The sequence below is a fragment of the Melopsittacus undulatus genome, chromosome Z (genome assembly GCF_012275295.1).
Source record: "Melopsittacus undulatus isolate bMelUnd1 chromosome Z, bMelUnd1.mat.Z, whole genome shotgun sequence".
NCBI lineage: Eukaryota > Metazoa > Chordata > Aves > Psittaciformes > Psittaculidae > Melopsittacus > Melopsittacus undulatus.
Window position 1 is genome coordinate 79,900,139 of NC_047557.1, and position 27,390 is coordinate 79,927,528.

At 39.1% G+C, this 27,390-nt stretch overlaps 1 protein-coding gene across 1 annotated transcript in view; it reads left to right on the top strand.

Annotated features, from left to right (window-relative positions):
* The window catches only part of RHOBTB3 (Rho related BTB domain containing 3), a 31,283-nt gene extending 7,212 nt beyond the window's left edge, over positions 1–24,071 (top strand). The window contains exons 3-12 of the mRNA XM_005145971.2: positions 1,418–1,610; positions 3,974–4,125; positions 6,129–6,240; positions 7,092–7,460; positions 9,842–9,954; positions 11,281–11,392; positions 18,527–18,700; positions 19,903–20,069; positions 20,879–20,975; positions 23,956–24,071. Coding sequence (XP_005146028.1) covers positions 1,418–1,610; positions 3,974–4,125; positions 6,129–6,240; positions 7,092–7,460; positions 9,842–9,954; positions 11,281–11,392; positions 18,527–18,700; positions 19,903–20,069; positions 20,879–20,975; positions 23,956–24,071 — 1,605 coding nt within the window. The remainder of the gene's footprint in view (positions 1–1,417; positions 1,611–3,973; positions 4,126–6,128; positions 6,241–7,091; positions 7,461–9,841; positions 9,955–11,280; positions 11,393–18,526; positions 18,701–19,902; positions 20,070–20,878; positions 20,976–23,955) is intronic.
* Positions 24,072–27,390: the final 3,319 nt, after the last annotated feature.

Below are 27,390 nucleotides of genomic sequence, written 5' to 3' on the forward strand. Positions count from 1 at the left end.
TGTTCATGCTGTCTCTTGTACTTAGAGAGTTCTAGCTACCTCACCACAGATTTTAAACCATTATCCTTTTGAAGTGATCAAGATTTTTTGTTAATTTTTTTTGCCACTGTGATAATTTACTTCTCCTTTCCACATCTTCTTTATTTTATCATTGCATATTTCCATTTTTTCCCCCAACTTCTACATTTGCTTCATACTGTATCAGAGAGTTGCAGAATCCCAGGCTCCTTTGAGTTGGCAGGTACCTTAAAGCTCACCCAGTTCCAACCCCCTACCACAGGCAGGGACACCTTCCGCTAGACCAGGTTGCTCTAAGCCCTGTCCAACCTGGCCCTGAACACTGCCAGGGATGGGGCAGCCACAACTTCTCTGGGCAACCTGTGCCAGGGCCTCACCACCCTCACAGGGAAGAACTTCTGCCTAAGATGTCATCTCAATCTTCTCTCTGTCAGGTTAAAGCCATTCCCCCTTGTCCTGCCCCTACAGGCCCTGGTAAAAGGTCTCTCTAATAAGAATAAGGTCTCTCTTTAAGTACTGAGAGTCCAAAAAAGGTCTGTCTATTCCAAGAGGTGATTGTATTCATTTTTTTTTTTTTTTTTTTTTTTAGTTAATCTTCAGTTCTCTGGACCAGTTCCATATTTCTGTCAAGAGTTTTCAATTAAGCATATATGCAAAGCTCATTGGTATTTACGAGCTACCTTTAGGTAAAGCAGAAATTGTGAAATTACAGTTCTGATGACAAATATACAGGTAATAACTGTATATTACATATGGATAGAGCACAGCTGTAGATTAACTGTAAACCATATAATTTTAGAGTGAGTCTTACAGTCTAAATGACAAATTGAGGACAAAGTAGAAAAAGAAAGTTCAGGCATGTGATTAAGTCTTTATCATGAAGACACTAACACTTGTTAAATCTATGTAGAAGCTCTTGTGAAGCAGATGAAAAGTCACAACCAGTTGATGAAACTTGTATTAAAAGTTCATAGCTATGTGGCATAGTTCTTTCCCTAAAATGTTGTAAATAATGGTTTGTATTAATTTCTGCAAGCCTCTACCACTGAAACAGCTTTTATTTCCTTAATAAAAACATTTGGAAGTTAAGTAATTAAACAGTAAAGTGTTGTTTTTTTTTTTCTGCTAAGTATATTCCTAGATAAACCCTATTTTTGTTTCTTCCCCAAGAATTCCTGAATTCATAAGAGAGATATATTGTTCATTGTAATGAACAGCTTGTTCTCCGGACAAGAAAATTACAAAGCATGAATTCTGCTCTTCTTTGCATGTCTTCAAATAAGAGATGAAGTTATCAGTTAAAAATACTTCTGTAAGGTTTTGGATTAAGAGCACTGAATGAATTTCACCTTTCCTTTATAGACAGAAAATTCTTGATCAGTGTTTTTTTTCTGTTTAGGATATATTTGACAGTGACTGGTATACCTCCCGCAGTCTCATTGGAGGAGCTGATATTGTTGTGATTAAATACTCCGTCAATGATAAGACTTCGTTTCAAGAACTAAAGGACAGTTATGTCCCAATGATAAAAAAAACATTAAACCACTGCTCAGTTCCAGTAATAATTTCTGCTATTGGTGCAAGAAAAAATGGTATGTATCCAGTCTCCTGGAGTAATAGTTAAAATCTGACTTGGAATTTAGTGATGCTGTAATTTCAGCAGAAGCTGGTTGTTTTTCCAAGTTGCAATTACTTGGAAAAATCCACTCTGTCAGCGTGACAGCACTATGCACATGTATTATGGTTCCATAGACTGGTGTATTGGAAAGAATATTATGCTTAATTAACCCAGGTGATGAAGGGCATACTATCCTGCTTTGGCCTCTGCAACAACTCTTTTTGTGGAGACATCACACACAGAGATTAAACCTAGTCCCTTGGATAAAGCAGCATACATTTGGGTGTACGAGATAAACCCTACGGTTACAAGTTCTTTACTGTTATGTGTCAGGAATCAATTATTTCCATTGAATGAGATTAAAACTAAGTCCACCAGCTTGCAAACACTGGAGTGGAAAAAGCCTCAAAATTCTCAGGGATGTTGTTAGATGAATGGATACATCAGCCCTTCGGGTACCACAAAGTGCTATATGCTGCTTCATCAACAGAGTTGACCTCTCATGGCAGAGTAACTGTTATATAGATATGGTATAGCTGTGGCACAGCTAATGCTCTCACACCATGCCCTGTCCAGGCTGAGCAGTAGTCTGCTATGAGAACAATTCAAATCAATTCTATACTGAATATTTAAAATTTTTGTTGTATTTCTATTTAATCAATATGAAAATTACATTACACAACTGTGTAAGGACTAAATGGACTCACAAGAGTCCAGCAGCTGATACAGGCAAGGCTGCTGAAAACATGTTCACAGTTTGGGTAGACATTAGTAACTCCTGTCTGTTTACAACAGGGAAATAAAATTCAGAAACAATACCACAGATACCAGTAGAACAAACATGCAGACATTACTCTGTGTTTCCAAATGGTTTGCATTGTTATTTTGTTGATTTTCATATGGTCTTTGTACTCATGGATCCTGATTTCTCTTTTTTAACTAAGCCATGAATACAAAATTTGAACCTGTTGGTTGTCCTCTACTTCATGAGTTTGACTAAAACAAGTGTTTCTGTGCATCTTTCTTGCTATGAATGAGAGACATGATGGATGCAGATGTAGATCTTTTGTTTTAATGTACAGATTAATATTTAGCTATATGAAATGTGTTGTCTGTGAACATAATTCTCGGTTTTCTCAGGGTCTACTTATGATATACTTATATATACTTTTATTCAGCAATTGAGAAAGGACTGTTAAAGAACACTTAGCAATTTCATCTTTATTTTGTCCCCTTTAGTAGTTCACTGATAACATTAAAATATTTTTATGCTTTGTTTTATACAGGGGTAGTAAAACTGCCATTCTAAAGACAAGGTCTTGCTAAACTAATGTTTGTCTTTCCAATGCCTTTTATTACACTTTTTATTTAAGCACAGGCTACCACCAGTCTGAGGGACTCTGCTACTGGCATTTTTCTTTTCCACTTATTTTTTAATGCCTTCCTCCCAAAATAATGTGACTGTGGGAGAAGTCAGGCTTTCCAGCTTCTGTTTCACTTTGGGACCTGCTGGAGTGAACTGCTGTGGGCACACAGAACACTTTTGTTTCTATTTGTTAAGGTATTTGTGAACACAGCAGTTTCCTCATTCAAATTACCAAGATTTTAATCCTCTGTAGTACCAAACTGTGCTGCCAAAAGAAATAAAAAAAAAGCCCGAACAAAACTGTGTCATTTCATGTTACCCATAGGTCTGACCAGAGGAAATTGATGAAGAGCATGCACAGCACATTTGAAAACATATCCATGGCATTAAGCAAAGTTGAACTAAGGTGGCTAACAGATTTTTATCAGTTAACTGGTATAATCTTAAAACTACCTATTTTGGATTTAAAAAGTTTATATCAAATGATGTGTAATTAAACCATATTCTGCAGTACATAAATTACTATAAGAGCCAGCAAAATTTTCCTTTCGGTTACTGTACGTATTTCCTTCATGAACAGGCCACAGTAACTGAACAAGTTTAAAGGCAGCAATAGTGATTGGTAACACCAGCAGGCTAGTACAACAGCTGTGCATAGAAGGATAGCCAGGCCTTAAGTCAGTCCTGGTTTCTCAAAGTCCTGCTTGGCTTTTCAGCCTTGGCAAAACCAAACGTAAAATAACACTAATGTCATTTATCCTGAGCTTTGCAGAATCAATTGAACTAATTAATAAGAAATTGGGTTTGGGGGTTTTTTCCCCCATTTTTAGAGATTTCTTACTATAAAAATGCTGTGTTTCCATTTTCCCTATTTGTTCTTTTCTAAATAATACATCTTTCCAATTATTTAAGAAGTTAAATATTCTGTATTATTTGACAAACATGGTTGATTTGTGCCACTTTTTCCCTAGGAGTGCCTTGTACCTGCCCACTGTGCACATCGGACAGAAGGAGCTGTGTCACCACTGTTGAAGGAGTTCAACTTGCCAAGGAACTAGGAGCCACTTACCTTGAGCTGCACACTCTCAATGACTTCTACATACAGAAATATTTTGGAGGCGTGGTGAGTGAGAAACCACTGGGTTGAAAGCAGGATGGCACAGCTGATGTTAGGGCTTCAGAGAGGAAGTGGAGGCACACCACAAGCCTTCCCACTGAGGTCAAGTTCCAACTGATGTGAGATTTAGATTAAAATTAAGGAAGAAATTCTTTCCTGTGAAGGTTCTGAGGCCCTGGCACAGGTTGCCCAGAGAAGCTGTGGCTGTCCCATTGCTTGCAGTGTTCAAAGCCAGGTTGGATGGGACTTGGAGCAACCTGGTCTAGTGAAGGGTGCCCCTGCCCCATGGCAAGTGCATTGGAACTGGTTGAGCTTTAAGGTCCCTTCCAAACCATTCCATGGTTCTATCTGAACTGGCAGTACAGAGCTTGCTCTGAGTTTAACTACCTTCTAGGAAGGTTTAGGAAACCTATAGTACACACTGCAGTAATTTTCCTTCTGTTCCTGTCCTTTTATCTTGCTGGATGGGATAATGAAAACCCAACTGGACAAGGCATTCAAAAGCCTTATCTCACTTTGAAGACAAGCTCTGTATTGGGTGGGTGACCTCCATGGGTGACCTCCATAGGCCCCTTCCAACCTTATTTATTCCATAATATTCTGGTATTTTTAGTTTTAATTGCTTAAACTCTCACAACTGTTCTATTTTAAAGTGAGACCAGCAAGACTGTTTAACTGCCTCATTTTTAGTGTATTTTTGTGGTTGCTCAGTTCACAGTCATTACTCAGTCTGCAACCCTGAGCAGAGCCTGCAGTCAGCTGCAGCAAAGCTGAGTAAGGCAGAATCCAAGAAGCTTCTTTAAATGTCCCACCTCTAATGAGCTTCTTGTTCTTCTTCCACTCTGAAGGCAGGAAAGCCCACTGAGCAGTTTCTAAATTACAGTCAGATTTGTTTGCCTTCACAAAATTTTTTCACACTGAGACTTAATTTTCAGTTTTGTGAAGTGTTTTAAGCTCAACCTTTTTTTAACCTATTGGTTACTGCCTGGTGGCATTTGGATTTGAACACAAAAATGCAGGGTTTTTGGCATGGTAATTTCATATGGTCTTCACAACAGAAAAGACTAGACTCTGTACTGATATATACTTATGGTGTATTTTCCATGGGATTCAATCGTAACTTGAAACATCTGGCACAACAGTAGCCCATTTTTATTGGATCCATTCATTCCCAATTTAAAAAGAATGAGAAATGCACTCAACATCTGGTCTGGCCAGAGTAATTTTCAAGGTTTTAGAAAGCACTGTATGTGCTGCGGTAATAGCTTGGGTGATAAAAGCATTTGAAACATGCATTAAGTTGTGAATGCTCCATCCCTGGTGGTGTTCAAGGCCAGGTTGAACAGAGTCTTGGTGACATGGTTTAGTGGGAGTTGTCCCTGTCCATGACAGGGGGGTTGGAACTAGATGATCTTAAGGTTCTTTCCAACCCTAGCTATTCTATGATTCTATAATTAACTTGACCTGACTCACCCTATGTGCCTCTTTGTTCCCGTAAAAGGGATCATTTCCCCTCAAGTACATTTTTATTGCAGTTATGAAGCCTGTTGCCCACAGAGACCCTGTTGTAATGTGACTTTTTCAGAGGACACAGTAGCATTGTGTGATTGTGGCTGTTAGTTGCAATCTGAAGAGCTTGTATATGGTTTTGTTATTTCCATCTCTTGCACCTGATCATCTTCTGTCAAGTCTTATTCTTTTGTGTACTTCTGTAGTTAGGATCTATGGAAGTTCGTAAATTGAATATCTTTGTGCCTGTCTTTTCTGGGAAGACTAAATACAAGAGAATTAATCAACATAATTTGAATAAATAGTGTTTTAAATTGTGCTAATTCCACACCCATATGGTTCCTTCTCCTGCTAAAGGAGTGCTGGGACTCTTCTAGGTGACTGTTCATAATGGCAGTAGCTTCAGTCCTGCGTACAGTACCCACTCATTCTCCTTAGTCTGATGTCTAGCTTGCTCTTAAATAACTAGGATATTTTTAAAAATACATTTCATATTTTAGCTGGAATATTTTATGATCCAAAGTTTGAATCAGAAGTCACCTGAAAAAATGAAGAAAAGGACAAAGATGCAGAAGTGTCATCGAATTCAGCCACCTCAGCTTGAACAACCAGGTGCTTGCTGATGTCTGGTCTCTAATATCACTTGTTGTGTGTGTCATGTTCTTTGCACAGTTAACATCTTGTATTCATTATACTGTGAGCTGTGCTATCATTAGCTATTCTAGTTATGTTGCTATAGTTGCATTAATCTTTACTGGTGGTTTAATTAAGTTGGGGAGAATTGTATAACAGTGTGTAAAATTGCAATGGACTTGGAATTTCTTTTAGATTAAAATAACAGGGGTAGTTTTCTGGTGCATTTGATGAAATAATGCAAAGGTGAATACATAAAAGCTTTAGATAAAAGCTTTACAGAAAAAAAGATCATTATATCATTTATTATTATTCTTTATTATTTTTATTTTTCTTTATTATTCTACTATATCATCAAGTAATATTTTATTTGCTATGCATAAAGCAAGGGAGAGGTGTATACTTCTGCACATGGTTTCCTAAGCTTGATTTCTGAGCATCTGATGCATTTATTCAGTGAAATAATTATTGGAAAGTGGTCACCTCTAAACACATAGTTGTCTCTTTTCACATGTTCTAGAAATAGTCTCAGATCCCTTAGGTTTGGGATTCATGGGCAGATGTTTCTTCAAACATAAGTGCCTAAAGAGGTGTTGTAAAAGGAGGGACACTTATGAAACTAAGTATTTCTTGTATTTCTTGTTTTACTATGCTAGGTATTTTAAATTTTAGCATATTTTACTAGACAGATTCAAGTAGCATACACGAAATTTTCTTATCAAGTACTTCTTTCAAAAATTATCCTTCATTTTATCAGATATCTGGGAATAGAGTCATCCTGTGGTTAATATTTGCCTTAATTCTACAGCCTCACTCTTTATCTTAAGCAGAAAAAATGCCAATCTTGAAGGGTGAAGCCTCGCACTATGACACGGACCTGCACAACCTGCTCTGCTGCTGCCAGTGTGCAGATGTGGCTTTCTACCCCGAGGACTTCAGCACAGTGGTGGAGGCTCACAAGGTCATCCTCTGTTCCGTCAGCCACCTCTTCATGCTGCTTTTCGAGGTGAAGAGCCCTGCAGACATCTGCGACACCTCCATCATGCAGACAGCGCAGAGCCTCTTCACAGTGGAAGCAGAGACTTCCTTCTCACTGGTGCCCCGCGGCATCCCACCTTGCATCCCACTGCTGAGGGTAGTGGTGAAGGACTCTGCCTTCTGCTCATGTCTCCCAGACATCCTCCACTTCATCTATTCAGGTATCCACTGGGAATGGGTCTGGCTGCTCATTTCTCATAAGGCTGGTATCTTGTGAAGGTGTACCTGCATCACTCTAAGGAATATGCCTTTGCTGTTGGAAGATGATGTTCTTCTTTGATGCTGTATCCATTTTATACCTTGTGATTATTACAAACAAGGTCTGCATGAAAAAAGATATAATAAAAATATAGTATATAATTACAAATACAATTTTATTTATAATTTTATTTATAATTTTTATTATTTTAATTTAATAAAGAATATATTATCTGTCATTCCAGATCTAATGAAGATAACTTAAGCACAATATTTTACTGAACAAAGTCCATAAGCTAACATCAGTAATATTCAAAACGTTTGGCAAAAAAATCTGGAGCTTGAGAAAGTTTTGATCCCAGGCTTTTAAGATACTTAAAATGTTTGCATGTTTTAAAAACACTGATGGGAGTTCAAGGATATTTAAATAAAACTCAAGTAATTTCTTTTCTGGCTATGGTGCTCCTGAAGAGAAAGCAGTGATAAAAAACCTCCCAAACAGTGGCTGTCTCATCTCTGGCAGTGTTCAAGGCCAGGTTAGACAGGGCTTGGCGTAACCTGGTCTAGCTATTATTTCTGATTGTGTAGTTATTATCTCTGATGATAACTGGTTGAAGTGCAGGTTATGAAGCTCCAATACATTCCATGAGTTTTTGTTACCAGCTCAATACAGGCATTGCCCTGGCCTACCTCATGCCAGCTATCTATTAAGATGACACTGATAGTTTTCTAACTATCTAGCTTAGAAATCCCCAGGTGAAAGAGAATTATTGTTTTCATTCTGAAAGAACCTATACCATTTTGTTCTTTATAAAATATTTTTCTAGTAATCACTACATAAGAATATTTATTTTATAATTGTTGAAAGAATTAGCATGGTTTTTAATGAAGCATCCTGATTTTAACTTGAATTAAATAAAGTACAAGTAATTATAATGTTAGACATTCATCTATAAAGAAGTTTAGTCAATATCTCTATACTGGTACCTGTCTGACATATGAAAAATATATCTGCCTTAGTGGCTGAGACACGAACACTGGCTTGTGAAGACACAAGGGTCACCTTCAGCTTTCAGAGTTTGCACACTGAAAACACCCCTTTCAGTTCTTTCCAAACCAGTATCAAATATAAAGAACATAAGCGGAATTTTTTCAGTGTGGATTTATTTATTTATTTATTTAAATATTCATTCATTCATTGGTGATATGAATAGGGAATTTAACCTGAAATTTCAGCAAGTGATAGATCTAAGTGTGGTATCTTCATCTGTTACCATTTACTACTTGTGTCTGCTGCCTTTTGTGCATTAATCTTACTTTTTACTTCTGTTTATTTCAACCAATGGTGTAGGATATTTTGTACAGTCGTAGGTGTCCCAAACTGACAGGCATTGCCAAAAGTCATTGCACTGTTTGGTGCTTTTGAGACGTGACGAGGTCTCTCAAACACACGTGAGTTAAGGGTTGACAAGAGATCAGACATGAGGTAGTGTTTTCAGCTTTTCAGTACCATGACTTGACCATGAGGTTATGAACACTTATCGATCTGGTGTATATAGCAGCTGATGGGCTACAGATGCCATATGCTGTATGTGCTGTTTCAGACTTTTCTGTAGCAGAATACCTTCAAGGTTCTCCTGACTTGTGCATTATCCTGAGCTTTATCTATCTCTGATTCTTGCTGCATGGTCCTGGGGATCAGAGCAGAAAGTTACTAGAATGCCCTGTAGCATCTTTCAGACTTTCTTCAGCAAAGTGTGTAAGGATAAATCAATCAGTACTTCTAATTTTTCCAAGAAATCTTATTAGGATCATAGAATGTTTTGTGTTGGAAAGGACCTTAAAGAATAAGTATTTAAAAAATATATAAAAATTTAGAAGAACACCTAGAAGAATTTTTAATATTGAGATACCTAAGGGCATATCATGGCTTTAACTCTGAAAGCAAACCTTGCGCTGTTTTTAGTTACTGGTACTCATACTGTAACTGCGTGAAGTTTTTCTGGTTTGTTCACCTACAAAGCAGTATGTTGTTGTTGTTTTTATTTCCTGAATGTCTACTTGCATTGTGTAGAGATTGAACTGGGAGGAATTCAGAAATTAAATTTGAAAGCAAGGGAGATGCCCTTGTCTGTACTTGATTGCATTCTAGTAAAAAACATCATTGAATTTTTATTGTGCAAGAATCACATCTGGCCCTTTCTAAATACAAAGATCTGGCTGATTTAAGTGCAAAAAATATAGTTTCTGCAAGATCTGTTTGCCACTGATATAGTTTTTTCTCTGCCTGCTAAGGCCTGTACCTTGTCAATTTATATTCCAGCTCTATCTGTTGTTGTGACAGGTGCTTTCCAGTGGGAACAACTAGAAGAGGATATAAAAAAGAAGGTGAAGGATCCAGAAAAAACTGAAAATGTGCTTGACAAAGTTAAATGCATCCTGAAAACCCCAGGCAAGGTACATCTAACTCTCTTGGGGTAACTGTTAGTATTAGTTACACTTAAGTTCTTGGGAAATTGTTTTGTAGGTAAGTTTTCTTGCCAGTCTTTCTTTTAAACTTACTTCAGCTTACGCAGCTTTTATTACGTTGTGGGTCATTGAGAAGCGTGTGCAAAATAGAAACACAAGCATGCTGATGTCATGTACATAATTAATGTAATCAGTAAAAAGTACATAAATAGGTATCCTAAAAGGATTACTCATATTCACAGCTTTACACACTAACAGCATGATTATGTGAGCTAATTCTCATGTAATAGAGGCTGCCCAGGAAAGCCTTGCTTTCCTGAATATGTGCCAAAAGTTGTGCTTCTGCAGTAGGTCAGGAGAGCAGTTTCCCTTACAAATGTTGTTATGTGTAAAGCTGTCTATAACTCAGTATATTTAATTCAGCAGATGACTTCACAGTATAATGCAATTTCTGTTACTTTATGATGTTAATAAAAAATTACAATACTGAATTACTTTTAACAGCAATTTGTTGGTTGAGTTTATACATTCCCTATTACTGTAGAACTTGCACCAAGTATTTCCGTCAGTTTAAAATGGAAATCATCTCAAACTGTCTTGAGATAAGATAATAGGAAGTTCAGAAATGTACTTAGCTGTTTTAAGCTTCTGATTATTTGATTGTAGCCTTCCATTCCTAAATGTCCACAGCTAAAAACTGTGTAAGGTTGGACATAGAAAATCCTAAAAACCTTTTAAGATCATAAGCCTGAGTTGTTGTTGTTAACTTTAGGGTTTGGGTGGGAGGGTGTATGCCTTTGGGGCACTTTTATTTCACATTTAAAACTTTTGTTCAAAGGCTAATAAATAAATTGTGATTTTTCTTGATAAAATTAAAAATTAATTAATAAATCAGTTAAGACTTTAACCATAAATTCAACCTCATCTGAATTTCACTTACCATAATCTACCAATATGATTTTGATATTCTTTTGGTAGCTTTATATTCCATTTTCAAAGTAAGAAAAACCTCTGCCCATAGGTGCTGGATGGGGGAGTTTTGTCACAGGTCATGCAGTGCCAAGGTGAGAGCTGGAGTGTGACTGTAAGAGACAGGGATGCCTTGGAGCTGCTGCGCTGTGGGACACAGGAAAATAAATTGTGACTGCAAAGAAATGTCCATGCCATGGGCATAGCTGATTAGCATTTGCAAAAGAACATAAAGTAGAAAACAAAAGGTGGTTATTTAGTTTTCCCATCTGAAGGATGTCTTGTAACCTTTTATTCTGTGGGCCATTGTACATGACAGCGTTTTATTAATAATTTATTTTGCAGTTAAACACTACAAAAGACTGCAAATCTCAACAGATGAAACGGCTGTATAATACTTCTCTCAGGCTGTTCTTTAATACTCCTGTCCTAGCTGATGTAATCTTCAAAATACAAGGTATGGTACCTCTCCTCCTGGTGGCATTGGCTCCGTTGCACCTTCAGCATTTATATTGCTTACAAGAGAGAGGGAAATAGAAGTGTCTATTTTCTGTTGCACCAGAACTAAGGAAATGTGTATCTGCTTTGCTGTCACTGTGGAGAGCAGCTTTTGCTTAGAATTAATGCTTGCCCTATGGATGCTTTGCAGCAATATTCACTCTCAGTGTGGTTTATCACTGCTGCGCCTGTACCCGTGTCCTTTGCCTGACATGGTAGACTTTGTGCCTCTCTGATTGGAATACATACCTTGGAGGCCTAGTGAAATGAAGGATGTGCCTCGGGAAAGACTCCTGCAATGACATAGCACCAAAGTAATAAGACCACACCAGGGATTGCATCTCAGGTGATGGTCATTTTATTTTAAGTTACTTATCTCATGTTCCTACCTGTACAAGCGCTAGGAGATACCATAGAATCCTGGAATTCCAGGTTGGAAGGGACCTCAAAGATCCTCTGTTCCAACTTTTTTTGGCAAAACATGACCTAGCTTAGATGTCCAGCCAAATCTTCATAGCATCCAAAGTTGGGAAATCCACAACTTCCCTGGGGAGATTATTCCAGTGGCTGATTGTTGTCATTTTGAAAAATTCTCCTCCTGTGTCCAGTTGGAATCTCCCCAGGAGTAACTTGTGCCCATTACACCTCATCTTTTCTATGGCACTTCTTGTAAAAAGGGAGTCTTCATCTTCGTAGCCACCCTTTAAATACTGGAACATGGCAATAAGGTCTACCCTGAGCCTTCTGCCCAGCATCAAACCTTGAAGAGTTATGGACTCCAGTGGCCACGTCTTCACTCATTGGCCTCAGTGAAAAGACTGCAGAAGCTGGTTATTGATTCTTGACCACCTTCCTTCTGCCTATTTCAGGCTGGTGCTGGCTGTGGACATGCCTTTTTGTACATTCTAGAAGCTGACAGGGACTTATATCCACCTCCTGTGGTTTCTTAGACTTTACTCACAGCCTGTCTTCCCCCAAGATGGGCACCCTAGAACTACACCTAAATGTTCTGGGATTTTGATGACCTACTGTCATGGTTTCAAACCAGTCAGCCACAAAGTCTCTCTCTCACCCCTTATCCCCTTCTTGACCTCCCTCTGCTCCTGGAGGGATGGAGAGGAGAACCAAAAATGCAACTCTCACGGGTTGAGATAAGGACAGTTTAGTAATTAAGGTATAACACAAATCACTACTGCTACCACCAATAATAAGAATAATAATAAGGAAAATAACAAGCGAAGAGAATACAACACCTCACCACCCACCGACTGATAACTCACCCCACCCCTCCTGTCTGAGCACCGACCGATACTTCCTTCAACCCCGCAGTGCACTAGCCCTTCCGGGTAACACTCCGTTACATCCTGGGCATGATGAGCTGTGGTATGGAATACCTCTTTGGCTAGCTTGGGTCAGGTGTCCTGTCCCTGCTTCCTTCCGGCTTCCCCTCCTCCCTGGCAGAGCAGGAGACTCACAAAGTCCTTGGTCAATCTAAACATTTGAGTAGTAACTAAAAACATTGCTGTTTTCAGTGCTGTTCCCAGGCCAGAAATCAAAACCACAGCACTGCACCAGCTACTAAAGAAAAGGAGAAAAAATGCCTGCTACTGTTGAACACAGGACACCTCCTAACCTAGGTGCCATCAACACCTGCTGTGTTTTATTGGCCTTCTAGATGCTCTCATACCAATCTTCATGCTTCTGTCACAGTCAACTTCTGTAGGGTAGGTGATTCTTTCTGAAAGCAGCCTTCATTCTTGCAGAGGCCTAGGATAGACTTGCCTGTTGCTTATCCCTATACGCGTGCAAAACATCTAAATTATTGGGGTTTTGTTGTTTTGCTATCCCAGGTCTCTTGGGATGATGGTAATTACCTAATCCTTATTGTGGCCAGGCTTAAAAAGATACAGAGAGCAGAGACTGACTTTCCCTGCTGTCTGTAAGAGGCTGTTAAATTACAAAGCTTGGTGGTGGTGTTCCATAGGTCTGCTCACAAAGACACCAAGAGCTCCTCAGCAAAGGCATGGGCAGGAGCCATGCTGGTGAAACCATTTTCTTTTCCCATTTTGCTAGCAAAAAAGGTGCTTGCTGCCGTGTTATGGCTGACATTTTCTGGAACTGTATCTCAGAGCCAAATATGAAGCATTAATCCAGGACACAGGGGAGGACCTTCCAAAGGCTAGAAGGATTGGACAGGTTAATAAATGGTTAAAAGGGTGGTGTCATAGTCAAGGGTTTGGGTGTCTTGAACACGGGACCCAAGCTTGTAGGCCAGGTCTACTGGGGGCTGGTGGAGCTGCTCTAATAAAGAAAGAGTGGTTTTGCTAGGAGGCTTGCCAGACTTGTCAAGGATGCTTTAAACTAGATCTGTTAGGGGAGGGGAGCATCATTCCATCCCAACACACCCAGTCAGTTTCCAGCACCTATAATAAATGCTTGCAGCAATGTAGTGATATTCCAGCCGCTCCAGCCAATAAGCTGGCTTCATTTGGAGCTCAGCTCAGATGCCTCTATACAAATGCCTGTAGCATGGGGAACAAATAAGAGGAATTGGAGATGTGGGCACATCTGTGGAGTATGATATAATAGGCATCACAGAAATATGGTGGGATGGCTCCTGTGACTGGAGTGTTGGAATGGAAGGTTATAGGCTTTTTGAAAAGACAGGCCCGGTAGGAGGGGAGCGGGAGTTGTCTTTTATGTGAAGGATAAGCTGGAGAGTATGGAACTCTCTCTGGGGACAGGTGATCAGTCAACAGAAAGTTTGTGAGTCAGGGTTAAGGGGAAAACAGTGATGGGAGACATTACTGTGGGGATCTGTTACAGACTTCCTGATCAAGAGGAACCTGTGGATGAAGCACTCCACAGACAGATAGGAAAAGCTTCACGCTCACAGGCCCTTGTTCTCATGGGGGACTTCAACCACCCTGACATCTGTGGGGGCGATGGTATGGCCTGGCACAAGCAGTCCAGGAGGTTTCTTGACTGTGTGGAAGGCAACTTCCGTCTGCAAGTAATAGAGGAGCTGACAAGGAGAGATGCTGTGCTTGACCTCCTGCTCACGAACAGGGAAGGGCTCATTGGAAATGTGACTCTCCAGGGGAGTCTTGGATGCAGTGATCAAGAGATGGTCGAATTCGAGGTCCTCAAGACAATGAGAAGAGCATGCAGTAAGCTCACTGCCCTGGACTTCAAGAGAGCAGACTTTGGGCTCTTCAGGAACCTGCTCAGTAAATTTCCATGGGATTTAGCCCTAGATGGCAGGGGGCCCAAGACTAATGGTTGATATTCAAGGATCACCTGCTACAAGCTCAGGAGTGTTGCATCCCAACTAGAAGGAAGTGCAGCAGGAGGGCCAGGAGACCTCCTTGGATGGATAGGGAGCAGCTGAAAAAAATTCACAGGAAAAAAAGAGGCTTATAAAAGGTGGAAGCAAGGACAGACAGCCTGGAATGAATACAATGATGTTGTCCGGGAAGCTAGGGACCAAGTTAGAAAAGCTAAGGCCCAATTGGAGCTAAACTTTGCAAGGGATGTTAAAGATAATAGGAAGGAATTTTATAGGTATGTAGTGGCTAAAAAAACAGACTAGGGACTACGTAGGCCCCCTCCAGAAGCTTTCGGGAGAACTGGCTACACAGGATTTGGAGAAGGCTGAGGTTATGAATGACTTCTTTGCCTCAGTCTTCACTGGCAAAGGCTCTGACCACAGCACCCAAGTCTTGGAAGGCAGACGCAGGGACTGTGAAAATCTAGACCTTGGGCCCACTGTATGAAAGGATCTGGTTCGAGATCATCTTAAGAACCTGAATGTACACAAGTCAATGGGACCTGATAAAATCCATCCGCGGGTCCTGAAGGAGCTGGCGAATGAAGTTGCAAAGCCACTGGCCATCATATTTGGAAAATCATGGCAGACAGGTGAAGTTCCTGGTGAAGTTCCTGATGACTGGAAAAAGGGAAATATAACCTCCATTTTCAAGAAGGGGAAAATGGATGACCCAAGGAATTACAGACCAGTCAGTCTCACCTCTGTGCCTGGCAAAATCTGGGAGCAGATTCTCTTGGAAGGCATGCTAGGGCACATGAAAAAGAGAAATGTGCTTGGTGACAGCCAGCATGGCTTTACTAGGGAGAAATCCTGCCTGACCAATTTGGTGGCCTTCTATGACAGGGCTACAAAAGTGATGGACAGGGGTGGAGCAGTTGACGTCATCTACCTGGACTTGTGCAAAGTGTTCGACACTGTCCCACATGGCATCCTTGTCTCTAAATTGGAGTGTCATCAATTTGATAGGTGGACCACTTGGTGGATAAAGAACTGGCTGGATGGTCGCACTCAAAGAGTTCTGGTCAATGACTCAATGTCCGGCTGGAGACCAGTAACGAGTGGTGTCCCTCAGGGATCGGTGTTGGGACCGGTCTTGTTTAATATTTTTGTCGCTGACACGGACAATGGAATTGAGAGTGCCCTCAGCAAGTTTGCCGATGATACCAAGCTGTGTGGTTCTGTTCATACACTAGAGGGAAGGAATGCCATTCAGAGGGACCTTGACGTGCTTGTGAGGTGGGCTGATGAAGTTTAACCATGCCAAGTGCATAGTCCTACACCTGGGTGGGAGCAATCCCAGGCACAGCTACAGGTTGGGCAATAAGGAAATTCATGGTAGTCCTGCGGGGAAGGACTTGGGGGTGTTAGTCAATGAGAAAATGAACATGAGCCAGCAGTGTGCACTCACAGCCCAGAAAGCCAAACGTATCCTGGGCTGCATCAAAAGAAGCGTGACCAGCAGGTCAGAGGAGGTGATTCTGCCCCTCTACTCTCGTGAGACCTCACTTGGAGTATTGTGTGCAGTTCTGGTGTCCTCAACACAAAAAGGACATGGAACTGTTGGAACAAGTCCAGAGGAGGGCCACGAGGATGATCAGGGGACTGGAGCACCTCCCATATGAAGACAGGCTGAGAAAGTTGGGGCTGTTCAGCCTGGAGAAGAGAAGGTTGCGTGGAGACCTCATAGCAGGCTTCTAATATCTGAAGGGGGCCTACAGGGATGCTGGTGAGGGACTATTCATTAGGGACTGTAGTGATAGGACAAGGGGTAATGGGTTAAACTTAAGCAGTGGATGTTTAGACTGGATATAAGGAAGAAATTCTTTCCTGTTAGGGTGGTGAGGCACTGGAATGGGTTGCCCAGGGAAGTTGTGAATGCTCCATCCCTGGCAGTGTTCAAGTTCAGGTTGGATGAAGCCTTGGATTATATGGTTTATTGTGAGGTGTCCCTGCCCATGGCAGGGGGATTGGAATTAGATGATCTTGAGGTCTTTACCAACCCTAACAATTCTATGATTCTGTGCACATGAGGACAAGAAGATTCTTTCTAGATATTCTGTTTAATATGCAGAAAAACTGAAAATTATCTTTGAAAATGAGAAAAAATACTTATGTTGAGTATACTGACATCAAAAATCCTCTCAGTGTCGCATTCCTGAGAAAGGCTGTATGGAAAGTTGATTAAACCATACCACCATTATGTATTTTGCAGAAAAAAAACCCAACCCTGTCCTGTGTTGACAAGTAGTTAAAAAAAATGTGCTTACCCACTCCTAAAATATGAACTGATGTTCTTAATGTTTGACAAAAGTCTTCCAATCCTTTTTCTCTAATAATCAGCCACAAAAAAAAATAAATAATTATGAGGAGAAACTAAAGGCTTTAGAAAGCTAAAATCTTAGGCTTTTATATATTGAAAAATATATTTGATTTGGCAAATATTTTTAATTCTTGAACTAATTCCTAGAAGACTTGGGGTTGCTTTGAGCTTTCTAGCTTACAGAAGTACTTGGGAGCCATTGAAAATGGGAGTCCATATTGTCTGTGTAAAGATTCATAACATGATTGAACCTCCTAATTAGTAGGTAAATATCCAATTGTGTGAACATACACAACTGCATGCATAACTTAAATCATATCTTCATCATGTAATGCTCATGTTACATGTGGGAATATATAATACCATTGACATGTTCTGTCTATATGAAAATATATAAATTTCGTTGCCAGATTTTGGAAGTAGAATCACAGGTGAATAGAAATAGTACAAAAATAAAAAAAATGACAGATGTTTTCAAGGAATTATGTATGTGGCAGGGTTGTAGTTGAGGAGGAAACGAAGACAGTAACTTCTATGTAAGTATTGGCAGTATGTTTATCTTGCATGTCAATTGATCTATTTATTTTTATTTTGATTAAAACATTTACATCCAACTGTAAACTCATGTTCTGTCTTTGGCTGCTGTCCTGTTTGGACCTTTCTTGTGCACAGGATCATTGAGTTTATCTGGGCTCTGCAGAGGTCTGAGGGTCAGTGCTGGCAGCTCAGGCTGTCAATATTTTCATAAAGAGCCTGTAAGACCTCTGCTACCAAGGGTGTTAACCTTAGAGGTCGTCTAGATGTTGTAAATGTAAAGTAAATGATAAAATAAATTAGTCATGCGCATATATTAAAAAAATGGAAACATCTGTAGAAAAAAATTATCAGCATTATTTTTGTAAGACAGCTTTCAGGAAATCTGCTTAGGCAAAATACTTAATCTAGTTAAAGTCATACTTAATAATTTAAAGGAGTTTCATCTGGGATAATTTACCTTTCTCTGCTTTGTGTGGTTATGTGAGTTTGACTGCTGGAACATGCATTCATTACCAATAGGCTTGCTGAGGAATGCAGATTACTCATTTGCATATTTATGCAGTGAGCCAGAGGTTCAGTTTTTGTAAACCAGTGTTAACTACAGTGGCATCTGATTTTTTTCCTACTTGAAAGCCTATTTCTGACTGATAAAAGTTTACCAGAGTTGGAGAACTTTGTGCTGGGGGCAGGTTGTCATAATAAATTTAGTATTTCTCTTTTTTTTGCTGGCTATGAGAAAGATGTAAAATCTTGACTGGTATAAAGTGAGTGTGTTCTTAGTTATTTGTTGGATATCATTAATTTTAAACTTTAAAGTGAAGGCTTTCTAAGAAAATCAGAGCTTTAAAGTCATGATCTTTCTGTGTATATAAACTAATAATAGATTTTTATCTTATGTCCTGCAGATGCAACTGTACCAGCCCACAGAGCAGTTCTGGTAGCTCGCTGTGAGGTAATGGCAGCTATGTTTAATGGTAATTATCTAGAAGCAAATAGTATTCTGGTTCCAGTGTATGGGGTTTCCAAAGACACTTTCCTCTCCTTTTTAGAGTATCTTTATACCGACTCCTGCTGTCCAGGTAAGAAAAGTCAAAAATACACATTTTTACTCATTTTTACACAGTGGGGCATTTTTGGAGAGTAATGTAGCAGCATTTACATTATTGAAAAATGTGAATAATTTAATGTATAATGTCTCAAGAAAAAAAAATTCATATTATGCAATAAAAAAAATCAGTTTTATTCAAGTAAAATCAACTGCAGACAGAATAGATATCACTAACAAAATGTTGTATTTGTTATGTGCTTACTCAGCAAGACTCAAAAGTCAGTGAAATTTAATTTCTGGTCCATTACAATATCACAAATTGTCTTTGTACATCACAATAATATTGCATTTGAATAGTAATTCTTAGGTTCATCCCAAAATTTTCATTTTGTTTAGGATATATTTTGATACATTTAATATATTCAAGGTTAAAGTGCAAGAAAACCTTATTTATACATATGGATATCTTATTTGTATGTCAGTCCTCAAAAAAGTATGTCATTTGGAGTATTCAGTAAGAAAAATTGAGCTGAAGTATTCCTTGAATCTTAACCATAGTCTTTTTTAATAAGAAGAAAATTGCATACTAAATATGGAATGTTATCTAAATACAGATAATTTTCCTTTGGGATAGTGAATGAATAATGTCGTGATATGCATTTTTGCTTTTGTTTTCTTTTCAAATAATTCTACCTTATTTTCTCTTATTCTTTTTTTCAGTCCATCTGCCATTTCCCTGTCCATCAGTTTAAATATGGAACCACTGTACCATATTTAAAAAACCATAATTTACTGTAATAATTTTTTTTATATATGTTTGCTTCATTTTCTTTTGGGCCTTTTTTTGCTATATTTTCTTGTACATGTATCATGAATATTCTTTTTTTGAGAGAGAGATTAGAAAGCTAATTCCTTTTATTAATCATCACTTATTTTAAATACACTAACAGCCCTTGATTAGCATCTTCAAGACACAGGGTACTGACAAGAATTTTTTACACCTACCTTATAAGAAGTACTAACTAAAGTACTCTTTTCCTGTTAATTAGATAAAAAAAGAAAGTGGTATAGCAAACTTGTATCAATAATAATGAAAAATAAAATAAGGTAATCAACAGCAGTTTGATTTTATGTTCATTGTTAGGTGTTTGAAAGATGACTTGGGGAAAACAGGCTTTGATCATATTGTCAAAAAGATAAAATACATGTAACTTGTTTTTTCTTGTTTTTCAGCTGGTATTCTCCAAGCTATGTCTCTCTTGATCTGTGCAGAGATGTACCAAGTAATGAGACTCCAGCATATTTGTGAGCTTTACATTATCACACAGCTTCAGAGCATGCCTAGCAGGGAGCTGGCATCTACAAGTCTCAGCATAGTTAGCTTGCTCAAAAAAGCTAAGGTATGTGTTGCATGGATCACATGAAAACATATATCTTAACCCTAGTTAATGGGAGTTGTTTAATTGTTAAGATTTTTAAAGATCTCAATACTTTCTGTTCCCAAGGACAAACACTAATATGCAATCTGTTGTCAGGATTATCTGTGACACAAGGCTTTCAGTCTCTGATTGCACAATGTGCGGTCATAACACAATCTGTGCAATTTCCTTTATCAGGGACACATTGCAGTAATTCAGCTTAACTGCAACTTCTGCCAGAAAAGATTTATTTTGGGCCAGTGAATATGCACTACTTTTCTTTTTAGTCAAGCAAGTGGCAGAGAAGATCCAACCTGATAGAATATTGAGTGGAAACCATGAAAAACATGAAAAGACAAAACAGTAGGCTGAAAAAAGAGAGACAGTAAAGCGAAACTTGGAAAACAGAAGAGGAAAATAAAAAGATGAATCATTTACAAGTCTTAGACAGGATGTTGTCTTAAATGAACAGGATTTTGTGGTGGAAGAGGAGACCACAAATTGACTTGCTGCACTCTTTACCTTCCTTTTTTCTGAAGCTCTTCTGTGACAAAAATGTCTAAGATTCATTCCAGAAGAGCCCCCGGAGTTAGATCACACTGCTGGGGGTGGGGTGGCGGGAAGTATTATTGTTTGATCTTGAGTCTCCATCTGTTTACACGTTTACGCCAATGACTTTTCCTCTGTTATCTCCTGCAGTCAAAACTTTATTTAGTAAACTGATATGTTGACAGTGGAATGTTTGTTTTAGACCTGATAGCAGTAAGTATTGTTTGTTTTCTTTCTTGCAGTTTCACAATTCTGATTGTCTTTCAACTTGGCTTCTCCATTTTATTGCCACTAACTACCTCATCTTCAGTCAAAAGCCTGAATTTCAAGATCTTTCAGGTAATTTACCTATTACTTTTAAAACAAGAAATGCTTTTCAGCTCTGCTTAGGTTAGAAGCAAGGTACTGAAAAATACTACATCTGCATGAGAAGACAATTAGGACTTCTATAGGCCAGAATCTGTGTGAGCTGGATGGTATGTCACCATACTGTGGACTAGCATGTGACACATAAAGAACAGAATGTCTAGCAACCACATCCCATTGTATTTTTTATTCCTGCACTGATGGTAAGGTTCTTACCCATAACTGATTCAACTGGGATGCTTTGGTCACTATGTGCCAATCCCTCTACTTTATGTATGTAATTTTGTTTAGTTGGTGCGTTAGAATCAAGGTAATGAATCACTTCCAATGCCTGTTTTTCAAGGGTTGGGCTTTTCTTCGAAGAAAACAGGATTCTGACAGTACCCTCCAGCAGATATCATGAAATCAAATAACTAATGTCCATTTAAATAAATAAACAAGGTTCTTCCAGGGAAGTGATATTTATTTTCCCAAATTCTGTATTCATTTCCTGATATGTAACTCTAGAGAGTTTTGCTTATTGTCTATGGGAATTTTCAACACCCTGGTGTAGGTGGTCCTGATGGGTGCATCTGTTTTGATCCATGGTTTGTATTCAGACCCTTGGTATGGGGCCAGTGTGTTCCAATGAGCTGAAGCTTTGTTTGGTCCAAAGTACATCGAAAGAACTCCTTCCTCATTTGTAAGGCTCGTATATATATGTGTGATGATGGATGACTCTGCAATCATTATGAATGAAGTAGGGAGAGCTAGACCCTCTTTGTTCTGTTTGGATCTGGAATTTATCTTCTAGTGGCCCATCTATGTATCTTCTGAAACATCCATTTTGTATAGCCAGATCTGGATTAAACATGGACTAAGCCTGTGTTGTTTCAGCCACCCTGAGGCACTCCTGAAGCTGCAGGAGTCAAATTGTCCCAACCATTTGGAGAAGGTGAGAACTGTAGATGACTTCCCCTTGGTAAGGTAGTGCAGGACTCAATCTAGGCACATTTGCTTACCCATTTTCCAGTTTCCCAGTGGGATATCAATTTATCAATATTGCCTTTTTTTTTTTCTGTGAAAAGTAATAGCAATAGCAGTTCTGCCTCCATGTAGCAGCAATCCTAGTGGATATCAGGCTGCACATGAGTGTGTCATGAAAGTTATGCAGTGATGTTTCTGATAGGTATCACTCATCAGCACTTGTCAGCATGTGCTCTGACAGCACCCGAATAACTCAGTGTACAATACCATCATAGCAAATGTTTGCTCTCTCGTCACCTGGGGTTTCCTCTTTGCTTCTAACCACTGGTATATTCCACCAACTGTGTCCATATGACTGGTAGCCTCTCCTTTGCCTTTCTCCTTCCTCTGAGTCCCTTCCACATGGTTCACTGAGGGGCTGACACATTCTGCTGCATTGAACTTGCAGTGAGATGGCCTGAGAAAAGAAATAGGAGCACATAACTAAATATAGGTGGAGGGGGGGTAGAACCATTCTGTTCTGGCTTGCCAGGGCACAAACACCCTCCAGCACATTCAGAGGAGAGCAGTCTCCCCACCAACAGCAGTTATGGGCATCTGGCCTTTATTCCTGAGGACATCATGACATTGCATCATGTCATGGCTTGGAGAGCCATGCAGTACAAAGCAGCAGCTTTCCAGTGGCTTTCAACCATTGAAATCTCCAGGAACAGCCCTGTGTTTGGCAAAAGGTAGGCAGAAAGGCGCTGCCTGCTGCCCCAGTCTTAGCCCTTCCCTCACTTAGGATATTTCTGCTGTGCCTTGGTCTCTGTCCAGCTTGGTCTGAGTCCCTGAAAGGATTTAGGAAAATCAGGGAGCAGGGGGTGACAATGCATATTTCTGCAAGGCAAAGAGATTCATCCCAGCAGTGCATTCGAAGACTATTACATGATTGTGTCAGCAACAAAAAACACATGCAACACAAATAAAAAATCTTGAGTTCTGAATTGCTTCCTGTAGTGGTTTAAAACGAAACCCACACAGCTCGTTCACTCACTCCCCCCTTGCTCTCCCAGCTCCCGGAGAGTTAGGAAGGAGAATCCAAAGAATGTAGCCCCCACGGGTTGAGATAAGAACAGTTTAATAACTAAGGTATAACACAAATCACTACTGCTACTACTACAAATAATAATGATAAAGCCAATAACAAGTGAAGAGAATACAACATCTCACCAGCCACCGACCCATAACTCACCCCACCCTGCCTGACCAAGCACCGACTGATACCTCCTCCATCCCCCCAGAGCTCCAGCCCTTCCGGGTCTCTCTCCCGGTTACCTCCTGGATATGACGTGCTATGGTATGGAATACCTCTTTGGCTAGCCTGGGTCAGGTGTCCTATCTCTCCTTCCTCCCGGCTTCATCTTCTCCCTGGCAGAGCATGAGGCTCAGAAAAGGCCTTGGACAAACCAAACATTTGAGCAGTAACTCAAAACATACTTGCTATCAGCGACCGTTCCCAGCCCGAAAGTCAAAACACAGCACTGCACCAGCTACCGAGAAGGAGAAAAACGACTGCTACTGCTCCAACCAGGACACTCCCCTAACCTTGCTTTTTGAAATGCTCTTGAGATGAACTGTTGGCATAGGGATTGAGATCCCCTCCTTGATAGTGCTGCAGCATAGACAAAATACTTGCAGCTGATTACCACATCTGGTTATCTTCTAGAGATAAAGAACATTGATCTGTAGGATAGCCTTTCTGTTCTCTTTACCAAGTACTGTTTTTATTTCCTTAAGTAACTTATTTATTGGTAACTTAATAGCAAGGAACACTGTGTGGTAACTCTTCTGCCTGACAGCAGAAGACAGACAGCACTTCTCTTTACTGCCCTAGTTGTGTTTATGTCCTTAATGGTTTTCAACCTATTTTATAGACTTTTTACAGCCTGTGCACTTGTGTGGTATGTTTGGATATTACATTTAATTCCTTTATTGCTTTGTTTAGTGGAAGAGCGCAATTTTGTAGAGATGCACAGATGGCCTTCGCATTTGTACCTGAAGCAGCTTGCTGATTACAGGAACTACATCCACTCTCAGAAGTGCCATTGCACAGTAATGTAAGAAGACTGAGCACATGCAAAGTGGATCGTGACTCAGAAACCTCAGACTGGGAATTACACAAAGGATAAAAGTCCTTTCAACAGCAAATAAAATACTGATCTACCCTGGAAAACCATATGCCATACTGCAGCTCACCTACTAACACTCCTTGCTTTGGTAATGGACTACTACTTTTCCATTAAAGCATGGAAAAATGTATGATGAAGATTTATTTCAAGCACAAGAATTTCATAACCATGGGGATTAAATGTAGTACAGATCATGTCATGACTGTCATGCTGTCATGTGCTCCTCCTTCTAACGTCTGCATTGATTGTTTTATTGGTTTTCATGGGTATTTTTTGGATGCTAAAAAGGCACTGGTTGAAAACAGATTTTTTTGTAAGTCAGTATACAATAGTACCACAGTAGTATTGCAGAGAAGTTGAGAAGCCAACTCCTAAGTTCTTTAAATATTTCAGAATCTAAAAATTCATAGCAGCTTCTGTTGGTTTTCAAAGTAAAGGGTAGACATACTAATAATTTTAATTATGATTCTTTTTCTACTTCAAGGTAACTCTCTAATTCCTTTTACAGAACTCTTACTGTTGTATGAGTAGATATTTTAATTCCAGAAGAATGCCCATGTATCAATGTATTCTCTACTACTTCCCAAATGTCTACAAACTGAAATAGTGTTTCCTTTCAGTGAATAGAAAAAGGTCTGTTTCAATAACATGTAGAACACCTCTGTTAGTGTGTACATACTGTGGTTTTCCCCATGAGGAAAGAATTCAGGGAGAACGAAGTTCACTTGGAGAGTATCGACATGGTACTGGTAGGGACTGGACCAAAAGGGAAGGGAGTTGACAGCTTTGCATGGCTGTGGTGGGAAAAACCTCACTGGCCCTACTGACTTTTTTGGGAATAGTGGGTCTCATAATCCCAGGTACCCCTCGGGGGCTGACAGCACTGATGTCAGATTTGCTGCTTGTGGAGGAGGCAGCCCTTATGGGTTCACCAGTCCAAGGAGGAACATCAGCTTTTGATGTGACTTTGAGCTCTACCCTTCCCAGTAGGAGCTCAGTTTAAACTGAATTGTCATCCTCTGTTTGTAAGCTGTGCTGTATGAGACAAAACTGATTTTCTTTTGTGGCTGTGTGGGTTCTTCTTGGGTAGAGAATTTTCTTGAATTAATCATTAATTTGTCACACCACTAACTTATAAGAATGTAGTAATAGTAAAGATAAAATGAACCCAGCCTTTGCACAGGGATACCTGTCTGAGCATAGGTACTTTTCTGTAAATGAGATCTTATCAAGGAGCTAAATGCTTCGTTATAATTTTGATACTTATTCTGCTTTGCCTTTAATTTTACTATGTAATCTTAACCAAGAAAGACAAAGGAAAGATATTGGAAAATTACTTATTGTTTCCACAATGCCCACAGTAGTTCACCTCAAATGTATCTGAAAACTGCAGCTGGGAGATGAAGATGGAACAGAAAATTTCTGGAGCTGATTTTTTTTTTTTTCTCATAAGAATTATTTTCGTATTTCTGAACCATTTTCTTGATAAATTGTTCTTTTCAGATTTCATGCTAGAGTCATCGGGATTTTTAATTTTTTAATTTTGCCTGGTGATGCTTTGCAGAGCTTGAGAGGGTATTTCCTTTCCTATGTGCTTTTCGCCTGGAGATACTAAGTTTTTTAAAAGATGAGATATACTTATCTACATCTTGCATATAGTGAATGTGAAATATAGAACATTACACTGTTTTTCCAAGATCACTAAAGAAAGCTGAAAACATTAAAGAAAAAAATTAATAGGCAAGTTATATGTATGTAACTCAAATGTGAAAAGGTAATTTCCTACCATTATAGTAGAAATTAAAGATTTTAAATCTACATTAACTGAATATGTGCAAATAAAGCAGGTTTTTGAAGCATAAAGTTATAAACAAAAATGAGCATACAGCTGAACTACAGCTTGCCTGGACACCTGACAGCATCCTTGGTGGCAGCACATGCTTCTACCAGCAGCCAGCTGCATTGTCAATGGTATGGATCATTTGTCTGGTGCTGACTTCTTGTACCGATACAAAATATGCATGAACATTTGTCTGCATTGCATATAGTCCTAAATTTTTAACTCTTTGAAGCTTTTCCAGGTTTTTTGCCACAAGTTACTCTGTTGCCAATAATTTAAGTATAGATAACAAATAACAAGGTCATACTTTTAACTTCGTATAAAGTTTTACAGGTATTTAAAAGTAGAAATGGAAATATAAATTAATGGAAATACAAACACTTTATAGTCAACCAAGAGAAGTATTTTGCTATTATGTATTTTAGTCAGTAATAACTATAGGTTTTATACAGAGAAGCCAGGCAGTGTAAAAATATTATTTATTTACAGATTAATTTTATTAATATTATTATTTATTTACAGATTAATACATGATACTACATGGAAGAGCAATCTCTTACTATTCAGACAATAAAACAGCTTGCCATTTTACTGAGTATCCCCACAATGCTGCCTGTATCAGGTGCAGATGTGCTGTTCTGGCAGGCATAGACAGTCTGAAAAATTTGAATTATTAGAAGACTTCTTATTATAAACTCTTGGTTTTATTCTGTAAGATAATTTTCCCTAGAAATGTGTTTATCTCAAATCTGTTTTTGAAATGGCTACTTCAGCATTCAGAAATGTGACTGAAAGTAGATCCTGATGCTTTGATGCTTGGTGAGTTGCTGTCAGTAAGGTTATTTTTTTAGCAGAGGGTTTAGAATCATAGAATAGTTAGGGTTGGAAAAGACCTTAAGATTATCTAGTTCCAACATCCCTGCTGTGAACAGCGACACCTCACACTAAACCATGGACTGTATCTGTCATGGATAGTCAGGAATTAGGCCAGTACTGAGTTTGGTATTTATGAGTAACTTTGTGTGGTATAAAGCAAAAAATGCTATGGTATAAAAAAACCAACACCTTTATACTCTGGTATAAAGTAGAAAACAGGGACCAGCTGCGGGAAAAAAAAAAAAAAAGTTATTTAATCATGTGATTTTAAGAAATTAAAATGTCTAAGGAAAAAGGCTTCCGTTGGTGCCAGTGTCTCCCACACTCTGAGGCCATTGCTGAATTCTGCTGTCCCTAGGCAGATGTGGTAGTGTTTAGGATTGTAGTTTCAAACTTTGGTTTAAATGGAGTTTCAATGCCCAAGTCCTTCATTAGAGCTAACTCTCAAAATCCACTTTTAGAAGACAAGTTTTTGAATAGCAGATTGCACTGTACAATTTTCACTGCACCTATAGATGTGTGTGCTTGTCCCATG